We start from the raw sequence: 20,062 nt of genomic DNA on the forward strand, positions 1-20,062 counted from the left end.
TCCCTTCCTCTCTGAAATCAATAACAATATATTTTTTTAAAAAAGAAAAAAAAAAAGGGAAGCCAGTCTGGATGACTTCGTTTTTCCAAGCTAAGGTTCTGAGATTCCGACTTCAGTGAAGGCTCTCCTGCCCCAGGGACAGTCCATGGATAGGGTGTTTCCAGACATCCCCCCCAGCTGTTGTGCTGTACCCACAAGGCCTTCAGGAATGGTGGCCTTGATGCAGCTACTCGTACTTCTGGGTTCAGAGACAGGAGCTGGGCCAGAATGGGACAAGTCTACTGGTGTATCAGCTGACCTACCAGTTCCGCCTGGACTGGTCCTCCTTGGACTGGTCCGGGGGCACAGGCTGTTGTCTAGAAGTATCAGAAGCTGACAGGGTAACTTAAGAGAAGCAGGAGTCTATTGGAAGGATATAGAGAGTTCACGTACTCAAAGGAAAGTTGAAGAACTAATTTGAAAATGACAGAATAGGACAGAAATGAAGGTATCGTCTCTTGGGGTCCACTTCAGTAAGAATCAGCTTCAACAATCTTCAGTCTTTCTTCGAAAGATCAAATTCCCAGAAGAGAGGCCGATTGGCCAGCTTTGGTTAGTGCCCTGCCCCTTGACTGGGCAACCGTATTGGTGGGACCCAATGGCAGAGGATGGGATAGGAGGGAAGATATTTTACTAAATGAAGGTGCCATGGATGACGGACAGGCCAAACTTTGGATGTTCATCACAGCAGACTTCTCAGAGGGATGGCTCTGAAGCCCACCTCAATTTTAGAGGCAGGGTCCAGGGGTGGGCTTAGCAATTCAATGCAAAGTTGAGAGTGTGACAGACAGCACACCATCCAACATTTTTTTCTTTATAAAATTGGTGACATCTTCTTTGAAGAAACTTAGAAATCACAGAAGAGCCTGGAAAACAGAATTTTAAAAGTTATCTGTAATCCCACGACTTAGAAATGCCAGTGCATTTTTCAGGGTTTCTTTCCTCCTGGTATGAACTGCTGTTAACATAGTTGAGGACACATGGTGTGTCTCATTTTGTACTTGATGTTTAAGCGCCACACGTAGATCCGAAGCTGCTAGAGGAGTGTCTTAGTAACATCGGCCCGGAGAATGGGCGTGACCTGCCACTGTCCTATCTGGTGGAAGAGGCAGAGGAGACCCTTTGTGGCCCCCAGTTCCACCAATGCGGGGGATCAGCCTCCACGGTGCCCAGCCCGGGAAGTCGCCAAGGCCTGCCCTCCACCGCACAGGAGGCTCATTCTGCACACCAGCCAAGGTGGATGGGAGCTTCCGCAGACACAGCTGTGTCAGGAGGGCCCCATCTTCATGTTAGCGCCCACGGAGGCTCCTTGTGTTTGTGCTTCAGAAACCTGTGACTCTAGATCATTCCCGTGGGTTTCTGTGGGATCTTTACATTTTTTATTTTATTATATTTTTCCATCACCATTTATTCCCCATATACCTTCTTCCACCTCTCCTCTCCCGCCCCCCGTTCTGCAGGTGTTGATGAGTTTCTATATTGTCCTTCTGACATGAACAGATCACATTTCCATCGGATCTTTTTTTTTTTTCTTTTTTTTTTTTTGTTTGTTTTGTTTTTGTTAATCCTCACCCGAGGATATTTTTCCATTGATTTTTAGAGAGAGGGAAGAGAGAGGGAAAGACAGAAACATCAATGTGAGAGAAACACATCGATTGGTTGCCTCCTGCACGCGCCCTGACCAAGGCCCCGGGCTGGTGAGGAGCCTGCAACCAAGGTACATGCCCTTGACTGGAATAGAACCCGGGATCCGTTGGTCCACAGGATGATGCTCTATCCACTGAGTCAAACCAGCTAGGGCTCCATCTGACCTTTAAAGGAGTCACCAGTACCTTTGTTAAGTCACTTGAAATGATGTCAAGAATATGCATCATGATGAAGACTGAAATCACTAGAAGGATGGGATTGTGGGAGAATCCTAGTTAAAATAAAGCGGTAGCCATCTTCATAATGTGCCATGTATATACAGATGTGTGTACTTAAATTCCCGAACTTGTGTATTTAAGAATCTAAAGCTGAGAACTTGCTTGTGTTGACCTTTGCTGACATTTGCGCAGGGATGAGATTCATGGTGATATTAGAGTTTAGAAGTCTATCACTTGGAGCGAGAGACATCTGTACGCCTGCGATGAACTCTCGGGAAAGAGTAGGCCATATTCCTGTCAGCGGAGTCCACTCTCAGAGCTGGGTGGAGTCATTCCTGAAAGACTTCACACTTGTCCAGAGAGGAGTGTTACTCATCCCCTGGGGCTCAGGGGCCACCCTCCCATTCTAATACCTCCAGGGAAACTTGCCTTCTTTACAAAGACACTTCATCTCACAGAAAGGGGCCCCTCGGTCAAGGCTGGGGAGCCCTGGGGAATGCTGGGCTTGGTCTAGTGATATACTAGGGACTCCAGTGTAGGGGCTCTTCCCTCTCTAATTCTCCTTCTATGAGCTCCTTTACTTCTCCCATTTCTTATTACTGTTCCTCAGGAGTCTTCCTCCACCCTCTTCTTTTGTAAATCTATTCTCCTAAATGATCTTGCCCACTGCAGGGTTCCAACTACCTATAAAACTGTGGCTCTTGAATTGATATCTCTAGTCCAGCTTTCTCTTGAGTTCCAGACCCACTTATCCACAGACTACTCCACGTTTCTACCTTAAAGTTGTCATGTACACCTCAAGTTCAGCATGTCCTCCAAATTCATTCTTCTTCCTGTGTCTCTTACCCCAGTCAATGGCACCATGAACCTGCCAAGCTAGAAACCTAGGAGTCATTACGCCCTCCCTCTATCCTTGTGCTATTTGTTAAATTCTGTTTAATTCATTAATTTGGTCATTCGGTGAATAAATCTGAAGCCCCTAATACTAGTATGTGCCAGGCAGTGTGATAGGTTAGAGAGTTAATGATGAGGAAAAAAGAGAAGTTTTCCTGGCCAGGTAGCTCAGTTGGTTAGAGAGTCATCCCAATATGCCAAGTTCATAGGGTTTGATCCGTGGTCAGGCCACATACAAGAATCAACCAATGAATATGTAAATAAGTAGAACAACAAATCTCTCTCTCTCTCTCTCTCTCTCTCTCTCTCTCTCTCTCTCTCTCTCTCTCCCCTCCTTCCCTCTCTCTCAAATTAATTTTTTTTTAAAAATTGAAGAAAAAAAAAAGACAAGGTCCCTGCCTTTATATTTGGGGAAACAGACAAATGATGGTGCAAAAGAAATATGCAAAGTCATGAGTGTTCAGTTTGGAGAAGGGAAATTTAAGAGATCAAAAGAATTCCTTGGGAGTTAACTAGAACAAGGACATGGTGTGGGAGTTCAATTTCTAAACAGGCAGATCAGAGTGCCCACAGTCCTAAATGAGATGGACTGAGTGAGACTTCAAGAAGGCCATTGAGGCTCAAGCCTAACGAATTACAGGAATGATGATGGGAGGGGAGACTGGTTAGAGGTAGGTTAGAGGCCCTATTGTTCAGCACCTTAAAAGGATTTGGGCCCTTCTTCTATAAGGACAGAAAAGGCATTGAAGACTTTTTTGGGGTGGGGTTAAGGAATGACCGATTTATATATGAAAGTCACTCTAGCTGCCACATGGAGAATGGATTGGATGCGGCCTGAGTGGATGTGGGGAAGGTGATCCCATTGGCTTCCTTCTTGCCATCCCTCTAGCAGGGACCCCCAGACTTTGGCTGTCTCTTGCCTTCCAGCAGAAGTCACCGCTACTGTTATCCCCTTTCAGTGTACCTTCAGTGGGGCTCTCAGACCTACCTTTCAACTTCTCGCAACAACAAAGAAAATCAGGGATTCTTCATTGTGTTCAAAATAAAGTCCAAACTCTTTGGCTGGCCCACAAGTCACTGCGAGCCTGGCCCTGGTCTCCTTCTCCAGTGTCACGTCCAACTACTTGTCCTCAAGTGCCCTGGGTCTTAGTCCATAAAAAGGGGATTTGAGAGCTGGATAGCAGTTTGAGAGGAAGGGCCCAAGTACTCGAGCCAAGACTGAGGCTGAGGCTGAGCCTGAGGTCCAGTGTGTTGAGCCAGTTGGGAGCACAGGAAACCTGCCCAAGTAGGGGTTTCGGGCAGTTGGCTTCGAGCAACGCGAGGCATGGCTACAAGAGTATCAAGGAAGCACTTCGGGACAAGGCACTGGAGACTTGGGCACAAGAGCAGAGGTGTAGTTGCTGGGCAGTGCGACTGAGGACAGGACCCTAAGCCTTGAGAGATGGACACTTAAGAGCAGGACCAGACCACTGGAGAACTGATGTCCCAGGACTCCAGCTCTTAAAGGGCAGGACTCAGCCCTGGCTGGATGGCTCCGCTGGCTGGAGCATCGTCCTGCCTTGTACACTGAAGCGTCGCCAGTTTAATTCCCGGTCAGGGCACATACCCAGGTTTCGGGTTTGATCCCTGGTCAGGGTGCATTTGGAGGCAACTGATCGACGTTTCTCTCTCACATCAATTTTTTCTTTCTTTCCCTTCCTCTATCTCTAAAGTAAATAAACATACATCCTTGGGTGAGGATAAAAAAAGGGGGGGGGGCAGGACTCAGAGACTTGGGGCTCAGAAGGTCAAGGACAAAGACTGACTTGAGGATGACTTTGTAAGGAGAACCATGGGAAAGCTCTTTATATTCTGCGTATGAAGAGACTAGGAGCCAGAATGAATCCCAGAGCGTAAGGGGCAAGGCTAAGGGTGACGTCAAGGCTAAGCAGCTAGAAGAATGTAGAGAACGGAGCCAGGCAGCTCCTTCCATGGCCCACACTGAGATCTTCGGCACTTTAGCCAGTCCTCGGGGCACCCACACACAAGTCAAGGACATTCAAGTTTAGCCCCATGAACCCCAAAGAGCTGTGAGTGCTTGGGGGACCCATCCCACTTCAAGATGAATGGCATTTCAACATTAGTACTGTTCTGAGAGTAACTTTCTAACCCTCAGGAGGGCCTCTGGAGACCATGTCTGTGTACGGTTCTCATGGCAACCAAACGACTATGACATCCTGAGAGGCCGGTGAGGTCACAGAACACAAGCTTTAAAGTAAGTGAAGCATGTGTGCCTCATTTATTTTTAAAAGAAACTTCTGAGAAGAGCTTAGAACAATTTTTTCCCCCGAGTGCCATTTCCCAAAGGTACTCACAGAACAATAAGGTGTGACTGTAATGGCTGCACTGAGTTGTCTTTTGGACAGTGTTAGAAGGGACATAAAGAAGGTGGACAGAGAACTGAGGCAATTGAGATGCATCGACGAGCTCAGCACACGATGCCTGTGCGACTTATATATGCACCCGTACTGCTGTTGTGACTTGCACCCGTACCCGTACTGCCTGTGCTATTCGAAGCGCTCACGATCCTGCGGCCTGTGCGATCTCTACCCTTGTTGCCTGTGTGACGTCAAGCTTTACTGTCTCCGACCATCCCTCAGAAGTTTGGAGAGGAAAGCCATTAGAGCCATAGAAGATGAAAAGAGAGAGCTTGCCAAGTAAAGGAACTTTTGGAGATTTTTATAGTTGGTATATTAGCCTTATAAGTTAGAGTAAGGGTGAGGGGGGGTGGGGATGGGACCATCGATACTTGAACGGAGATGAAGAGGGTTCAAGAGAATGCCTCTGGTGTCTTAGCAAAGATTTAAGAAAAGAAGAGGGAAAGGGTCTGTGATGGGAATTAGGAGATTCTCAAAAGACGGTGTAATGATGTCAATTGGCAGGGTTGCTGTTGGTTTATAGCAGGAGTGCCAACATGATAAATAATACGGCTTTAATGAGGGAGAGAAGCAGGAGGTGTCATTAAAAAGCTATTGGAGGCAGTGAACCACACATTTTTTTCTGGTTATGAATAAAGTGATTTGAGTGTATTTGGACTTACAGAAACGACTCCAGGAGAAGTAATAACAATTGATCAAATCCTTAATGTCTGCCAGAGGCTTTAAGAGCAAATTGAACAATAGAGGCATTTTCTGGGTGTTGTCTGAGAACCTTTCTCTCATCCCCCAACTTCAGACAAAGACTTAAAATTCATCTGGAGTTGGTTCTATTATGTTGGCCTCTCCCTCCAACTCTAGTAAAGGCCGTGCAAATGAACGACAGAACTGAGAGTCTCCGCTTTCAGAACGGAGCTGAAGAGGTTTCATTAATTGAATTGGGTAATTTTAAAAGTCATTTAAAAAATTTTCTGTTTGATTAGATTTTCTTTTTTGGTCTGGAGAAGCTTTCCTTTTGCACATATGCTGTCTAGTCTGTTACAATTGTTGAAAAAACTGCTTGAAAGCCCAGTCCCCTGGTGAAATAAATTCTGATCCATCCATACATTGAAATGATAATGTAGCTATAAAAAGGATTAATGAAGCATTTTAGGTATTGTTGTATTAAGTGAAAAAAGCAAGGTACAAAAAAACTATTTAATATGCTATTTTTTAAGGATGTGCACAAGTAGATGATAGATATTTTTGTTGAACTATACTTGATATATACCTTTGTGTAAGTTTAAGGTGTACAATATGGTAATTTGTTACATTCGTATATTATAATACGGCTGCCATTGTAGCGATAATTAGCACCTCTATCACATAACGTAATTATCATTTCTTTTTAGTGGTTGAAATAATTAAGTTCTAGTCCCTTAGCAAGTTTGATGATTATAATACAATATTCTTGTCCATATTCCTATACTGTACTAATGTTAGAGCTAATGTTAGATCACTAGAACTTATTTACATTGCAAGTTTGTATCTTTAAACAGCATTGTCCCATCCTGATGGTTAATTGATTAGAGAGAGAGAGAGAGAGAGAGAGAGAGAGAGAGAGAGAGAGGAGAAAGGGAGACAGGGAGTGAGTGAGACCCTTGACAACAGTGACAGTGAGGTTTCACTGGAAAGGGTAACAAGGCAATTATTGTCCATGTCATCAGTCACCAAAGGTTAGGAACAAGCCTGCCTTCATAGTGGGGGATGGGATTATTGCCTATAAACTCATCTACACTCAATTTGAACCACTTTTTATTTTTACTCCTTAGAGTATCAAGTTACAAGAAGCATGCACATTGAACCAGGGGTTCTTCTGTAATATTTGATCTGTGTCCACTCTCCCTCTCCCTTTGAATACTTGATGACCTTGGATTCACGTTCTTTCTGCTTATGTCCCCTGGCTGTCCCTCCTCTCCAGACTCTCCAGGGGAGAATGCCTCTGTTCTTTATCATCTGGGCGCCCTCCGCCTCCAGGAGGCCCTCCTTCTTGAATTAAACTTCAAGCTTAATTCTCAGCAGCGTGGTTTGTACACCAGGTTTGTGATACTTTCCCTGACAATGTCCGGATTTTTGCTCATTATTTTCTGTGCCTGCGGCAGTACATGAAGCTGGTGATGTCTTTACATTAATTCCCAGATCTCTAAACTAGTAGATCCATTTTAGAAGTGACCTCAGACTTGCCCTCTTGTGTCTCCTCACAGCCACTTTTCTTCCAGAACATTCATAGCCTCCTAGGCTCTATTTCTGACAGCTCAACATTTCACTATCCTAAATATTCCATTTTCCTCAACGTGGATGAATATTTCAAACTCTAGCCCCAATCCCCGAGGACTCTCACTGTTAAAATATTTTTTCTTCCAGTGAAATGCCTCTCTTTTGCTTACATCTCAGCTAACGCCCAATCCGTGACTAAACAGATCCAGAAATATTAGCTTGATTCCATTTTTAAAAACAGTTTTCGGTGTGGAACATTGCCCGAGGCTTTTGGAGTTTAGCGATCATATTCATGACCTTTTGCTCCTTTAAAAAAAACGCTAGCTGTTTGGTTAGGGAGGACATGTCCTGTCAGATGCCACGTGGTGTTGTCCAGAAGGTTCTTTGCCGACCCGGAAAGTAAGATTCCGTGGTCTGCGGTGGCCACGGCCTCACTGGCATAGGGTTTCTGTGCGGGAGTCCGCCTGCTCTGCCTCTGGCGCTCCTTCAGCAACGGATGGGGAGAGTTTGCCGACGGTTGAATTGCCCCCCGAGTTTCTTGAGCATTCCTGAGAGTAGCTACGTGATGGATGTGTGTGTGCCTGCATGCTTGCGTGCATGTGGGTAGAAACTGGGGACGGAAGGCCCGATCATTCCCATTGTTTACTGAGCAGCTGCTTCAAGAGACATGTCGGCGGTGTCTTCCTCGGTAGAGACCCAAGCAAGTCCTCTTGTTTCTTTAGCTTCTTGGATGTTCGCTTTTCCCCACCAAATTAACGCCTGCACAGCAAGCACACACGAGCTGCTCCCCTGACCTTCCTTCCTCTTCTGGGCTTACAAGGACTGAAGTCCCTGAATTTTATTTCCTTTGTAAGAAGCTTGGTTTGCACCTCAGTCACCGCCACACTTTGTGGGCTCCCCGGCCTCTGTCCTCACGTGGGAGAAACAAACAATAGCCAGCTGCCTCGCACCCCTGCCCCGCGGAGTTCGCTGTCTACTTAATGAGGCCCTGTTTCCTGGCAGCAGTCTTTATGGACAGAGGAACCTGGGTTTGCAGCCACCCCGCAGGGGGCGGTGGCCTCACCCCTGCAGCCTTTGCTGACACCTGGAAACTGGGCCTGAGGTTGCGCATCGCTCCACTCACCACTGTGGTCGGCCTGAGTCTCAGCAAAAAAATTCCCTTGAAGATCCCCACACCGGGGGCACCCCGTCTTCTGTGAGCCTCACACATCTGCCTTCTCATTTCTTTCCTGGTTCGCCCCTTCACACTCTGAGAACGGGGTTTTCACGGAATCACTCTCACTCTTGAGGCTGATGAAGGCCAGCCCTCATGCTTCTTTGCCGGTTTAGCAGGGCCTGGCCCAGTTCTAAGCCCTCGGGAAAACCTTCTCATCCCCCACCCCCACCCCGTTCCTTGACTCAGAAGCTATGGCCTAGTTAAAGGGGAGCACCCTGGCGGGTGAAAGATTGGCTCCCTCCGTGGGAAGGAAGGAATCACAATCTCCTCTTACCCACAGGTCTCGGAGCCCAGTCACCCCAGGAGGGCAGGAGTAGGAGCTGCTGCCCATCTAGGCCAAGTGCATGTCTGCTATTCGGTTTGGCCTTGTTTAATGATACAGGACGTGGGGTTTGATCACTTAAAACCTCCGGTTTTGGGGAAAGCCTGAATAAGGTGGAGCCTGGTAATAGACTTACCCTTTTAAGAGTGAAAACTGCCCCTCGACCTTCCACTTCGTTTCATCCTTGTACCATCCTGGCCATCTCACCGATCATGGAACACACTTTGCAGCCATGTGCTTGATCGCCAGGAGGTGGGCGATGCGGGACTTCAAGCCAGGTTTGCCTAGTCTGCTCAGTGGTTCTCAAAGAGTGGTCTCTGGGCCAGCAGGGAGCACCACCTGGAACCGGTTAGAAATGCAAATTCTCGGCTCCTCGGCAGGCCTGTGAGTCAGCACTCTGGGGGTGGGGCCCAGCCACCTGTTTCCACCAGCTCTGTGTCGGATGCACCTGCGTCGGGCGACTCTGCTCCTGCCGGTAGCATCGTTCTTCAGTATCAACCAAAATCTGGAGAAGAGAAACAAGGCTGGAAAAGAAGGGAAGAGGGAGAAGAAAGAAGAGAGGGAAAAACATGTTGGAAAAGAGGAATCTAGTTTAAGAGGTCCTAAAGGGCTCTAAATTAGGGGGAAAAGCAAAGTACTTCAAGGATCACTAGAGAAAGGCCTACTTTCCTTGGCTCTTGGGTAAAGAGAGGCATATATATATATATATATATATATATATATATATATATATATTGATTTCAGAGAGGAAGGAGAGAGAGAAGAGAGAGAGAGAGAGAGAAACATCAATGATGAGAGAATCATTGATCGGCTGCCTCCTGCATGGCCCCTACTGAGGATCGAGCCCGCAACCGGGCATGTGCCCTTGACTGCAGTCGAACCTGGGACCCTTCAGTCCGCAGGCCAACACTCTGTCCACTAAGCCAAACCAGCTAGGGCAAGATAGGCCTTTTTGACATCTTTGTTACTTTATTCATCACCAGGCTTCACCTCGGTTACATCTTTGTGCAGATGGCTGGCTGGATAGCTCATTGTTGCAGTGGGCCGTACGTGTCACGTTCAGGAGCTGGGTTGTACGTTCAGGTGAAATTCAGCTTCCGGAGGGAGAAGAGGTGGCAGACATAGACACTGGCTGTCCACTCGCATCACCCCAGCTTTCCAGAGGCTTCTGCAACAAACCCAAGGGGCCAGTTTCCCCCGTTTATTGTGGCTCAGCTCCACCTCATGACAAGGATAGGAGGCAGTCCCCACGGAGCCACGGAAAATCCCATGTGGGATGCTGAGTACACCTCTAGGCAGCAGTCAAGTTGCAAGTTGAGAGTCTGATGAGTAAAATGTGGCTCTGGCAATTACTCCTAAACCCATACATCCTTGCTGTTAGCCTCTGACCCGGGAACAAAAGGAAGAAAAACCTGACCGTGCCAAGACTTCTTAGGCAACTTTCTGAAGATCCACATTGGAGAGACTCTTGTGCAGCTGCTGCGGGGACTAAGGAGACAGAGTGATGGGAATAGAGACGAGGGGGAGTCTAAGCAATAAAATACATGAAATTGTACCCGAAGGTGCAGGTTGCTAAGAGGAGGAGATGGATCTTGGGAGTCCGCTGTAGCTTGTAGATCTGGCTCCCAGATCCACCTCCTGCTCAGCGCCTGGGGCTTAGGTGAAATCAGTCGTGGCAGCAGCCAGGTCTAGCAGTCCCGCTTGGGGTCCCTGGCCATTCTTTGTGAGGCCCAGCCCTGCCTTCCTGGCGGGCTTTGATGTTTCTTATCTCCAACGGGAAGGTCTGAGCTGAACAGAAGAGCTTGGCTCTCAGTCCACACCCACCCAGGGAGGTTCTTGGAGACCTGGGCACGCGTCTGCTCTGTGCTCCACTCTCGGCTGTTGGGGCTTCAAGCCTGTGCTCCATCCACAGAGGCATGGAGCACCTTTGTGGGCTGCTCTCTGCCCACCCAGGGAGATAGGATGCTTCTTCTCCTGTTGTTCTCACAGGGATACGAACAGATTTCAAAGGCCGATCAATTCTCTTCCTTTCCTCGGAGTATGGCCTATGGGGACCCTGGCACACCCAGGGCATGGAAGACATCTGGGCCCCATACCACCCCCGGGGGTGGAAATGGAGCCGAATGACGGTCCCAGTCCTCTGGGTGCCTTGCATAAGTTTTCTGTCAGCCTCAGCATCTTCCAGGACAGTTTTCTATTAGACCATTTTGGAATTAGCCAGTAAGCACCCTGGTTTATAACTGTCAGTACAAGGGCTCACATTGTTAAACCAATCATGTTAGGGCTTATCAAGTGAAAAATGCAGATTCGAAGCAATACACTGAGTGGCCAGATTATTATGATTTCTGAACGCATAATAATCTGGCCACTCCGTGTGTGTGTGTGTGTGTGTGTGTGTGTGTGTGTGTGTGTATTAGAGGCCCAGTGCATGAATTCGTGCATGGGTAGGGTCCGGCCAGCCTGGCCAGGGGACATGGGCGGTTGACCAGCCTGCCTGCTGGTCGAACTCCTGGTCAAGGGGACAATTTGCATATTAGCCTTTTATTATATAGGATATACACTGAGTGGCCAGATTATTATGCATTCAGAGATCATAATAATCTGGACACTCAGTGTATGTATAACATGATTTCATAATAGCACAAGCAAAACTATATATCTATGCAGAAATAGATACACACACATACATACACACACACACACACAGAAAGTCTAACCCCAAATGTTAAATGTTATATAGGATTATGGGCATTTAAAAAAATATACCATCTTTTTGCTTATCTGTAGTTCCTGAGTTTTCTACAATGAACTTGCCTAACTTATGTAACAAAAAGAAGTGTGTAAACAAAATCCTGCATAAAAAGCAAGAATTTAAAATATATCTCAAGCCAATAGCTCAATCATTGAGTCCAGACGCCTCCAACTGGAGGAAGTTCTAGGAATGCCACACACCCAGGCCTTCCTTTGGAGACAGCGATGCAGGGGTTGTCAGGAGTAGCTCTTAGGACCCAGACTGTCTTCAGGCTCAGGGATAAAAGACCATTTCGGAGCACTGAGTTGTCTTTGGAAGGACTGGGCAGTTAGGAAATGGACCCGGGCAGGCCAGAGTCTGAAAGCTCATAACTTTGCCATTAACAGGCCTGAATATGAACCCAGACTCTGCCATTCACCACCTCTCCCTTCTCCTCGTCTGTAAAGCGGTGATAATTACATCTGCAATAAAGGGTTATTGTGAAGATTAAACAAAACAATGCCTTCACCAGGTTAGCACTGTCCATGGTACATTGTGGGTGGGGGAAGGGGAGAGACAAAACCCAACATCTTCACCACATGCCAAGCACTGTTATAAATACTTTTTATTCATTAACTAATTTAAGCCTCACAACAACCCCAGAAGTAGGTCCCAGCGTTACAGACGAGGAAACTGAGGCACAGAGATTCAGGAACTTGTCCACATGGCAGGGCCAAGATTTGGACCTGAACAGGTTGCAGGACTTGCGCTCATATGCACTTCACTTGACTACCTCTTGATGTACCGTAAGTGATTGATTAGTGTGAGCTGTTGTTGTTGTTGTTTTATTATTCAGGATTTATGCACCGGAGCAGCAATAAGGCAGCTTTATAGGAACTACGGAGATCTGCTCCAAGGGCCACAAGCAGGGGTATTTACCAAGCAGCGTGGTGGCGGGAAGAGAAAAACCTTGATGTACATAGTGTTGACCAATTTCCATGGTGTAAAGATTCTCACCGTGATATATTTCAAGCTGCCAGCATGAAGTCGCTGGAGGAGGAGGTGGTAGGATCCAGCACACAGCCCCCTGCAAGGTGACGTCCCTGCTGTGGCCAGCCAGCCAGAGTCTGGAGCAGCCTCAGGCAGGAGGAGACGGAGGCGGGACCTAGCATCCTGCCTTGTCATTTGTTGATGGAGGGTTGAGGCTGGGTCTGTGTGATGGCCCAGTGGTGGCACCAGTCCTGTCGATAAGCAGGGCTGAATTCTAAGGCTGACAGCCATCATTTTAAATGGTATCTTATTAGTTGGATCCTGTTAAAAAAAAACATAATAGTAATAATAATGATGATCATGGTAATAATTAAGCAGGTTTATCATGTGCCAAGTACAATTTTAGGCAAGATACATAATTTCATTGAACCAATACTGTGATGTAGGTACTGTGGTTATTTTCATTTACAGATGAGGAAACTGAGGCACAGAGAGGGTAAGGAACCTGCCCAAGTTCCCGTAACTAATAAAAGGAGGAGCTGGGATTTAAATACAAAAGACATATCTGGAAGGCCAAGCATCTAACGGTTGCTAACAGAGGTTTACCTGTGGGGCGTGTCATTTACATGGGAGGCCTTTTGTTGTTTACTTTCTACACTTGCGTAAAGTTTGACTTTTCATACTGACTGGTGTTTACGTTTGCTACTTTAAAAAAAAAAAATGGAGATCAAAATATTGCTTCTCGAGCCGAGCTCTGAGATTTCCCTCTCACCCTGTCCACTTCCTCCATTGCAGACTGAGAAGAACCACCAACAGGATTCTGGCCTCCTCTTGCTGTAGCAGTAACATTTTAGGATCGGTGAACGTGTGCGGCTTTGAACCCGACCAAGTAAAGGTTCGCGTGAAGGACGGAAAGGTGTGTGTGTCGGCGGAGCGGGAGAACAGGTATGACTGCCTCGGCTCGAAGAAGTACAGCTACATGAACATCTGCAAAGAGTTCAGCCTGCCCCCCTGCGTGGACGAGAAGGACGTGACCTACTCCTACGGGCTCGGCAGCTGCGTCAAGATCGAGTCTCCGTGCTACCCCTGCACGTCTCCCTGCAGCCCCTGCAACCCCTGCAACCCCTGTAACCCCTGCAGCCCCTGCAGCCCCTGCAACCCCTGCGACCCTTGCAACCCCTGCTACCCCTGCGGCAGCCGGTTCTCCTGTAGGAAGATGATTTTGTAAAGTGTAGGAAGCCATGACTTAGGTTAGGTAGTTACTCCAGCCAGGCAGCTCTTCCAGTGTTTCTCTTCCCCTTCCTAGGCCCCTGTTACTCCGGTACGTAGGGAACTGAATAGATAAGTGCAACTCGCTGGTGTCCTGTGCAAGTCTTTCCGGTCCCACCCATGCAGGAGCCCTGCCCAGTGAGAGGGCCTGGGAGGCATTCATGGGTGGGCATGGAAGAGTGAGGTCAGCCCTCCTGTGTCCTCCTCGGCACCCAACTGCTGCCAAGTTCCAGGAAAAGATACTCTTTAAAAAAAACAATATATATATATATATATATATATATATATATATATATATATATATATATATATAATTGATTTTTAAAAAAATATATTTTATTGATTTTTCACAGAGAGGAAGAGAGAGGGATAGAGAGTTAGAAACATCGATGAGAGAGAAACATCGATCAGCTGCCTCTTGCACACCCCTTACTGGGGATGTGCCCACAACCAAAGTACATGCCCTTGACCCGAATTGAACCCGGGACCCTTCAGTCCGCAGGCTGACGCTCTATCCACTGAGCATCCACTGAGCCAAACCGGTTTCGGCTATTTTATTGATTTTTTACAGAGAGGAAGGGAGAGGGATAGAGAGTTAGAAACATCGATGAGAGAGAAACATCAACCAGCTGCCTCCTGCACACCCCCACTGGGGATATGCCCGCAACCAAGGTACATGCCCTTGACCCGAATCGAACCCGGGACCTCTCAGTCCGCAGGCCGATGCTCTATCCACTGAGCCAAACCAGACAGGGCAGGAAAAGATACTCTTGATGGGCAAACCCAGACACTGTGTTTCTTTTTAAATATTTTTTAAATTGATTCAGAGAGGAAGGGAGAGGGACAGAGAGATAGAAACATCAATGATGAGAGAGAATCATTGATTGGCTTCCTCCTGCACGCCCCCTACTAGGGATCGAGCCTGCAACCAAGGCACATGCCCTTGACCGGAATCGAACCCAGGACCCTTCAATCTGCAGGCCGACGCTCTATCCACTGAGCCAAACCAGCCAGGGCTCAGACACTGTGTGTCCAAATGGTGCCATGACATGACCCAGCCCAGCACCCACACTGTGAAAGCAGACGCAGGCTAGGGTGAAGGCAAGTGCGTTTTCGAAGCTGCTCCGGTGGGGAGCACTGGAGAGAGGGGGGCTCCCCAGGCCAGCTGTGGCCGGCCTTTTTCCGGGGCAGCCATCGGAGGAGAAACGCGTGTCCCCTGACCGAGGGTGGGGCGGCCATGCAGCTTGGCGTTTCTCAACTTGCCCAGGACCTGGGGGCATGGCCGCCTCCGGTGCAGGGTGGTCTGCAACATCCTCGGGTGGATTTATTTCAACTCTCCGTTTGGCTCAACTCCTGAAACTCCTCTCCAGGCACAGAAGTCCCGTTCGGAGTTCAGGAGTGGAACGTCCGGCTCGCACAGAATGACAGTGTAGTCCTCCTGAACCGGGGTCCTCAGGGGCTGGCCCGGGAGCCACTCTCGATGCCCAGACAGAACTAAGTGGAGAGGAGGCAGGAGATGATGGGGGCGGGGGAGGCCAGCGGGAGGGCACAGGCCGGCTTCAGGCCTGACTCTTCAGGGAACATGAACTCTCACGTTTGCACAGTTCGTCTTTTCATCAGTCTCAGCTGCGTGCGGGTTAGAGCAGCGGGGCAGCCTGGGCTGCACGGGAAAGTCACTTGGGGAGTTCGAAAATCTGGCTGCCAGGCCGTCAAAGAAAAAAAGAAGAAGAAAACCTTAAAAAGAAAAAAAAAGTTTTAAAACAGAAAAAAGGAAAAATACCGATGCCTGGGTCCCATCTCCGAGGCTCTGATGTAATGGATTTGAAGTGCGCCCTGGGCCCCAACACGTTTAAAAGCCTCCCCAGGTGATCCACACGTGCCGCTGGGGTCGAGAAACTCTGCGTGGGTTCTTAAAGCTCTCCTCGCCCTTTTTCTTTAAAAGCTTCCTTCAAGTTCAAGGTTAAAGGATATTGATGGTGATAGCAGACATATTTTGCTTTCATTCGCGGGAAGTAATGGGCCTCTAACATAGGTGGTGAATAAAAACACTGAACATTTAAAAAAAACCGATCACCTAGCAACCAGGCATACATGAATAGGCTTGGGTGTACCGAATTCTAGAATTACCCTTATAAGCGTCTTGCCGCGTTTTGATTCCATGTTCATAAATATTCCAGTTTCTAAGTTACAGACTTTGGAAAACGCTTTTGAGAACATTGCACCCTGTGGCGTAAATGGCATCCCGCTGGGGTCTTGAACCAGCGGGAATCTCTGCCCCCCGAGGGCATCATCCCAGGGCACACCTGCTTCATGCTCTCATCCCCCCACTGACCTCCTCCCGCTCCTGTGAGTCCAGCAATTCATTCATCCAACCTGCCCTTTCCAAGGCCAGAGGCTGTGCTCTGCAGCAGCGATGGAGAGAGAGAAATACCCTTTTCACAAACGCCTCCGATTACAACTTAAGGAGGGCTACTGTGGAGGGGTGGAGGGAGGAGGGAGTTCCAAAGAAACTGAATTTACCAGGGCTCCGAGAGGCCGGAGGGGCCCTCCAGACAGGCCTTGGGCATGGCGATGGAATGCACTGTTGACATCACTGCTGTGCAGGGCACCTCAGGGAAGCCACAGGCCCAGCGTCCGCTCAGCGCCTGGCCTGCGAGGGCTGGTTGTCTGAGTCCACTCACCACCCCCACAGGAAAGACTTGATATAAAGGCGAGTGTTTCATCTACCGAGCACCGGCTGTAGGCGAGGCACAGTGCCAGGAGCTGTTGTCAGCGAGAAGTACGGTGCCCGGAGCTTCTCGCAGTGAAGGCGAGACTAGCACCTGGGATACGATTGCCAGGCACTTGACAGTGTGTGATCCAGAATGCAACGGTATGGTGTGGATGCTGTGGTCCCAGCACCAGAGAATGTGCGCGGGAGGCGAAGCAAGCCAGAGGCGGCAGAACCGGGGGGCGGGCCTTTCTGGGTCCCCGAGGAAAGTCCAAACGCAGGGCTCATTCCATGAACTAACTGGGTTCCTGAGGAGGGGGAGGGGGGGGTACCAGGGAGGAGAAAGAAGAAACACTTGCTATTTCCAAAATTGTCTTTCGCTGGTTGGGTGGAGCGCTGGGCTCAGACAGCTCTGCGACGGCCTTGGATGTATTTGCAGATCTGAGTCCACCTGAGTCCAAATGCCATCCTCCATCTGCCGGGGTGGGAGACGGAATGGGGAAACTGAGGCCTGGTGGCTCTGGATCGGCAGAGGCAAGGCCGATTGGAACAGAGGGTACCTGAGAGATGAGGGAGGCTCTGAGCTGCTTCGCTGTTCAGCATGTTTTAGTAACTGAACATATAAATTAACCTTTTGCACTCGGATGTTGAGTGTGACTTGACACGGTTAGCATCTGTAGCAGGAATTGAGAAAAAAGCAAGCGAGTGCAAAGGGTTAAGTAAATATACCACCTTCTAATAAACATGCCTAGTAAATATTGTAGAATTAAGGTTGGAGATGAAGATAATTATACTTCTCAGTGAACACAGAATACATTCTAGAGCTGAAGAGCTGTTTAATAATATCCTCCTACATAATAAAAGGCTAATATGCAAATCGACCGAACGGCAAAACGACCGATTGCTATGATGCTCACTGACCACCAGGGGGCAGACGCTCAACGCAGGAGGTGCCCCTTGGTGGTCAGTGCACTCCCATAGGGGGAGCATCGCTCAGTCAGAAGCCGAGCTCATGGCTGTCGAGCGCAGCGGTGGTGGCAGGGGCCAAAGGTTCACCGCACTCCCAACCCCCCGCCAGTGCACCAATTTTATGCACCGGGTCTCTAGTCATAAATAAAAGGGGATCCATGCCCAAGACTCTCAAGTATTGTTTGATTTCTTTCAAAACTCATGCAGTAAATTACTTTGTAAAATGACATTAAAGAACCTCAATCGACTGTTCTCCAGTCATTGTAAAATCTTTTTATTTAGTGAATTGTTCATGGCTCCAGAACTGGTGGAAAAGTAGTTTTAAATTATCTCAACTTCTCTTCCCGACACAGAAATTCCTCCTCTCTGTGTCTCTCCCTATTTCTCTCTCTCTCTCTCTCTCACTCTCTCTCACTCTCACACACACACACACACACACACACACACACACATCCTATGAATGTCACAGACTAGAAAAGCTTTAGATGCTTTGATTTATACTTTTGGTTGAAAATATGCCGAAAGTTGAGGTAAAATTGATACTAAAACCAGAAGACTTAGAACACAAGTAAGGGGGGAGGGTGTTTCTGGGTGACCCAGATGGATCCAAGCGAAGTTTGTAGGGCTTGGGGCCTTTATCAGAGCAGAGTTCTCACCAGACTCCTGGCTGAGTCACATGATTTGGGATCGTGGTTGAAGTCACCCTCAAGGAGCGACTACTTTTGCTGCTGACCCGGAGGCCCACCTCTCCAGTCTGGAGATGTACAGTAGGTGTTGGTTCCTATCTCGAAAGGTCTGAGACAAAAACAAAAGACACCCACGGCTTAGGCCTCTGCATCCTGGTGAGCGTCTCCGATCCGGCCATCAGACTTAAGTACCCAAGCCCTGGCACTGCATGAGTCACACAGGCTCAGCACACCTGGCGGGTGTAGCGTCACGCCTGGGCGGCTCATAAACCTAGGTGGCCTTTGACAGATGACGAAGCTGTGGTTGCAGGGCCTTGCGTGTGCTTCAGAGAATGTGACAGTCACAGGGAGAGTCCTCGAGCCAGGATGCCAGGAAGGATGTTGAAATCCAGCATTCACTATTCCGGAGGCAACTGGTCTACCCCTGAGATGCTCTTCCAGGCGGTGACCTTCCTCTTTGTACAGGAGAGAGCTCCCCCAGCGTAAGGGCATGACCCACGTGGTTGAAATAACTTCTGCTCTTAATGGAATGGGGCCCCCAAGCTCTAGAATATCTGGAATTTTTAGTCTGGAAAATCTGGAGGGAGATACTCCTTTTCTTCAACTAAAACCCCAGTGGGTGCTGTATCTTCATACATGAAACTAAGGGAAATGGTCTGAGGAGAGAGTTACACTGGTGATTTCTTTTTCTTTTTTTTCTTTTTTTTTTTTGTGTGTGTGAACAACCGTTATTGTTGTTTTTTTACATTAATTCATAGATTAGAAATTCAGACAGGGCGTAGTGGGGATGCTTTGTCTTTGCTCCATTTAGGAAAATCCAAGTGGCTGGAATCTTCCGGAGGCTTCTTCACTCTACTATTTGGCATCTGGGCTGGGATGACTCCAAGGCTGGGGTTGCTGACATTGTCATCTGGTCTATAATTTTATTTTTATAGATATTTTATTTTAGTGTTCATTCTCATCCATTGATTTTTTTTTTTTAAGAGAGAGTGGAAGGGAGGGGGAGAGACAGAGAATGAGAAACATTGATGTGAGAGAGACACATCGATTGGTTGCTTCCTGCACGCACCCCAACTGGGCTGGGATCGAGCCTGCAGCGGAGATAGGTGCCCTTGACCGGAATTGAACCCACGACCCTTCAGTTCGAGGACGGACGCTCTATCCACTGACCCAAACCGGCTAGGGCTGGTCTGCAATTTTAGATGAAAAGTCTACAGTGGTGTAGAAACCATCATACTTCATTATATACCAAAAGAACTACTTTTACTGAAAACGTAAAAAGACAGCATAAAAAGAATCGTAATATCCGGCGTTAAAATGTTTCCACTAATGGCACATTGGGAATTACTACTGCATTAGAAAATGACAGGAATATGGTCGCCATGCCTGTAAAAACGAGAACTGTCAGGCACGCTTGAACAAGCTTTGTTTACTGTCTCTGTCCCATATGTGTGTGGTTTTCCCCATATGTTTGTGGTAACCACTCACATTGAAAACGGATCAAGGTTTAGTGTCGGTTCTATATGAATGAGTATGTGTCCCAGATTTCCTGGGACAGCCCAGATCGCAAAGGACTGTATCCTGGTTTTGGGGGTGGGAGCATGGGGTCCCGGGTGCTGCCTGTGTGTGGTCAGGGCCTCCTCGTGGAGGTGTCAAGGGGCTACCGCACAGGCCATTAGGATAACACCTGAGACAGCAACA

The 20,062-nt window shown here is 48.0% G+C and overlaps 1 protein-coding gene across 1 annotated transcript; it reads left to right on the top strand.

The window, feature by feature from the left end:
• Nucleotides 1-5,034: 5,034 nt before the first annotated feature.
• On the top strand, nt 5,035-14,081 carry ODF1 (outer dense fiber of sperm tails 1). The gene is made up of 2 exons (XM_008148494.3): nt 5,035-5,494; nt 13,523-14,081. The coding sequence occupies exons 1-2, from the start codon at nt 5,175-5,177 to the stop codon at nt 13,953-13,955; spliced, it is 753 nt and encodes a 250-aa protein (XP_008146716.1). The 5' UTR covers nt 5,035-5,174; the 3' UTR covers nt 13,956-14,081.
• The last annotated feature ends 5,981 nt before the right edge of the window (nt 14,082-20,062 follow it).

This window comes from Eptesicus fuscus, chromosome 19 (assembly GCF_027574615.1).
Source record: "Eptesicus fuscus isolate TK198812 chromosome 19, DD_ASM_mEF_20220401, whole genome shotgun sequence".
NCBI lineage: Eukaryota > Metazoa > Chordata > Mammalia > Chiroptera > Vespertilionidae > Eptesicus > Eptesicus fuscus.

Excerpts from the sequence above, each read along its gene's own strand:
- ODF1 (XM_008148494.3), top strand. The coding sequence starts at position 5,175 with ATGGCTGCACTGAGTTGTCTTTTGGACAGTGTTAGAAGGGACATAAAG. Across the intron at positions 5,495-13,522 it reads GAAAAGAGAGAGCTTGCCAA|ACTGAGAAGAACCACCAACA; the intron begins GTAAAGGAACTT and ends CCTCCATTGCAG.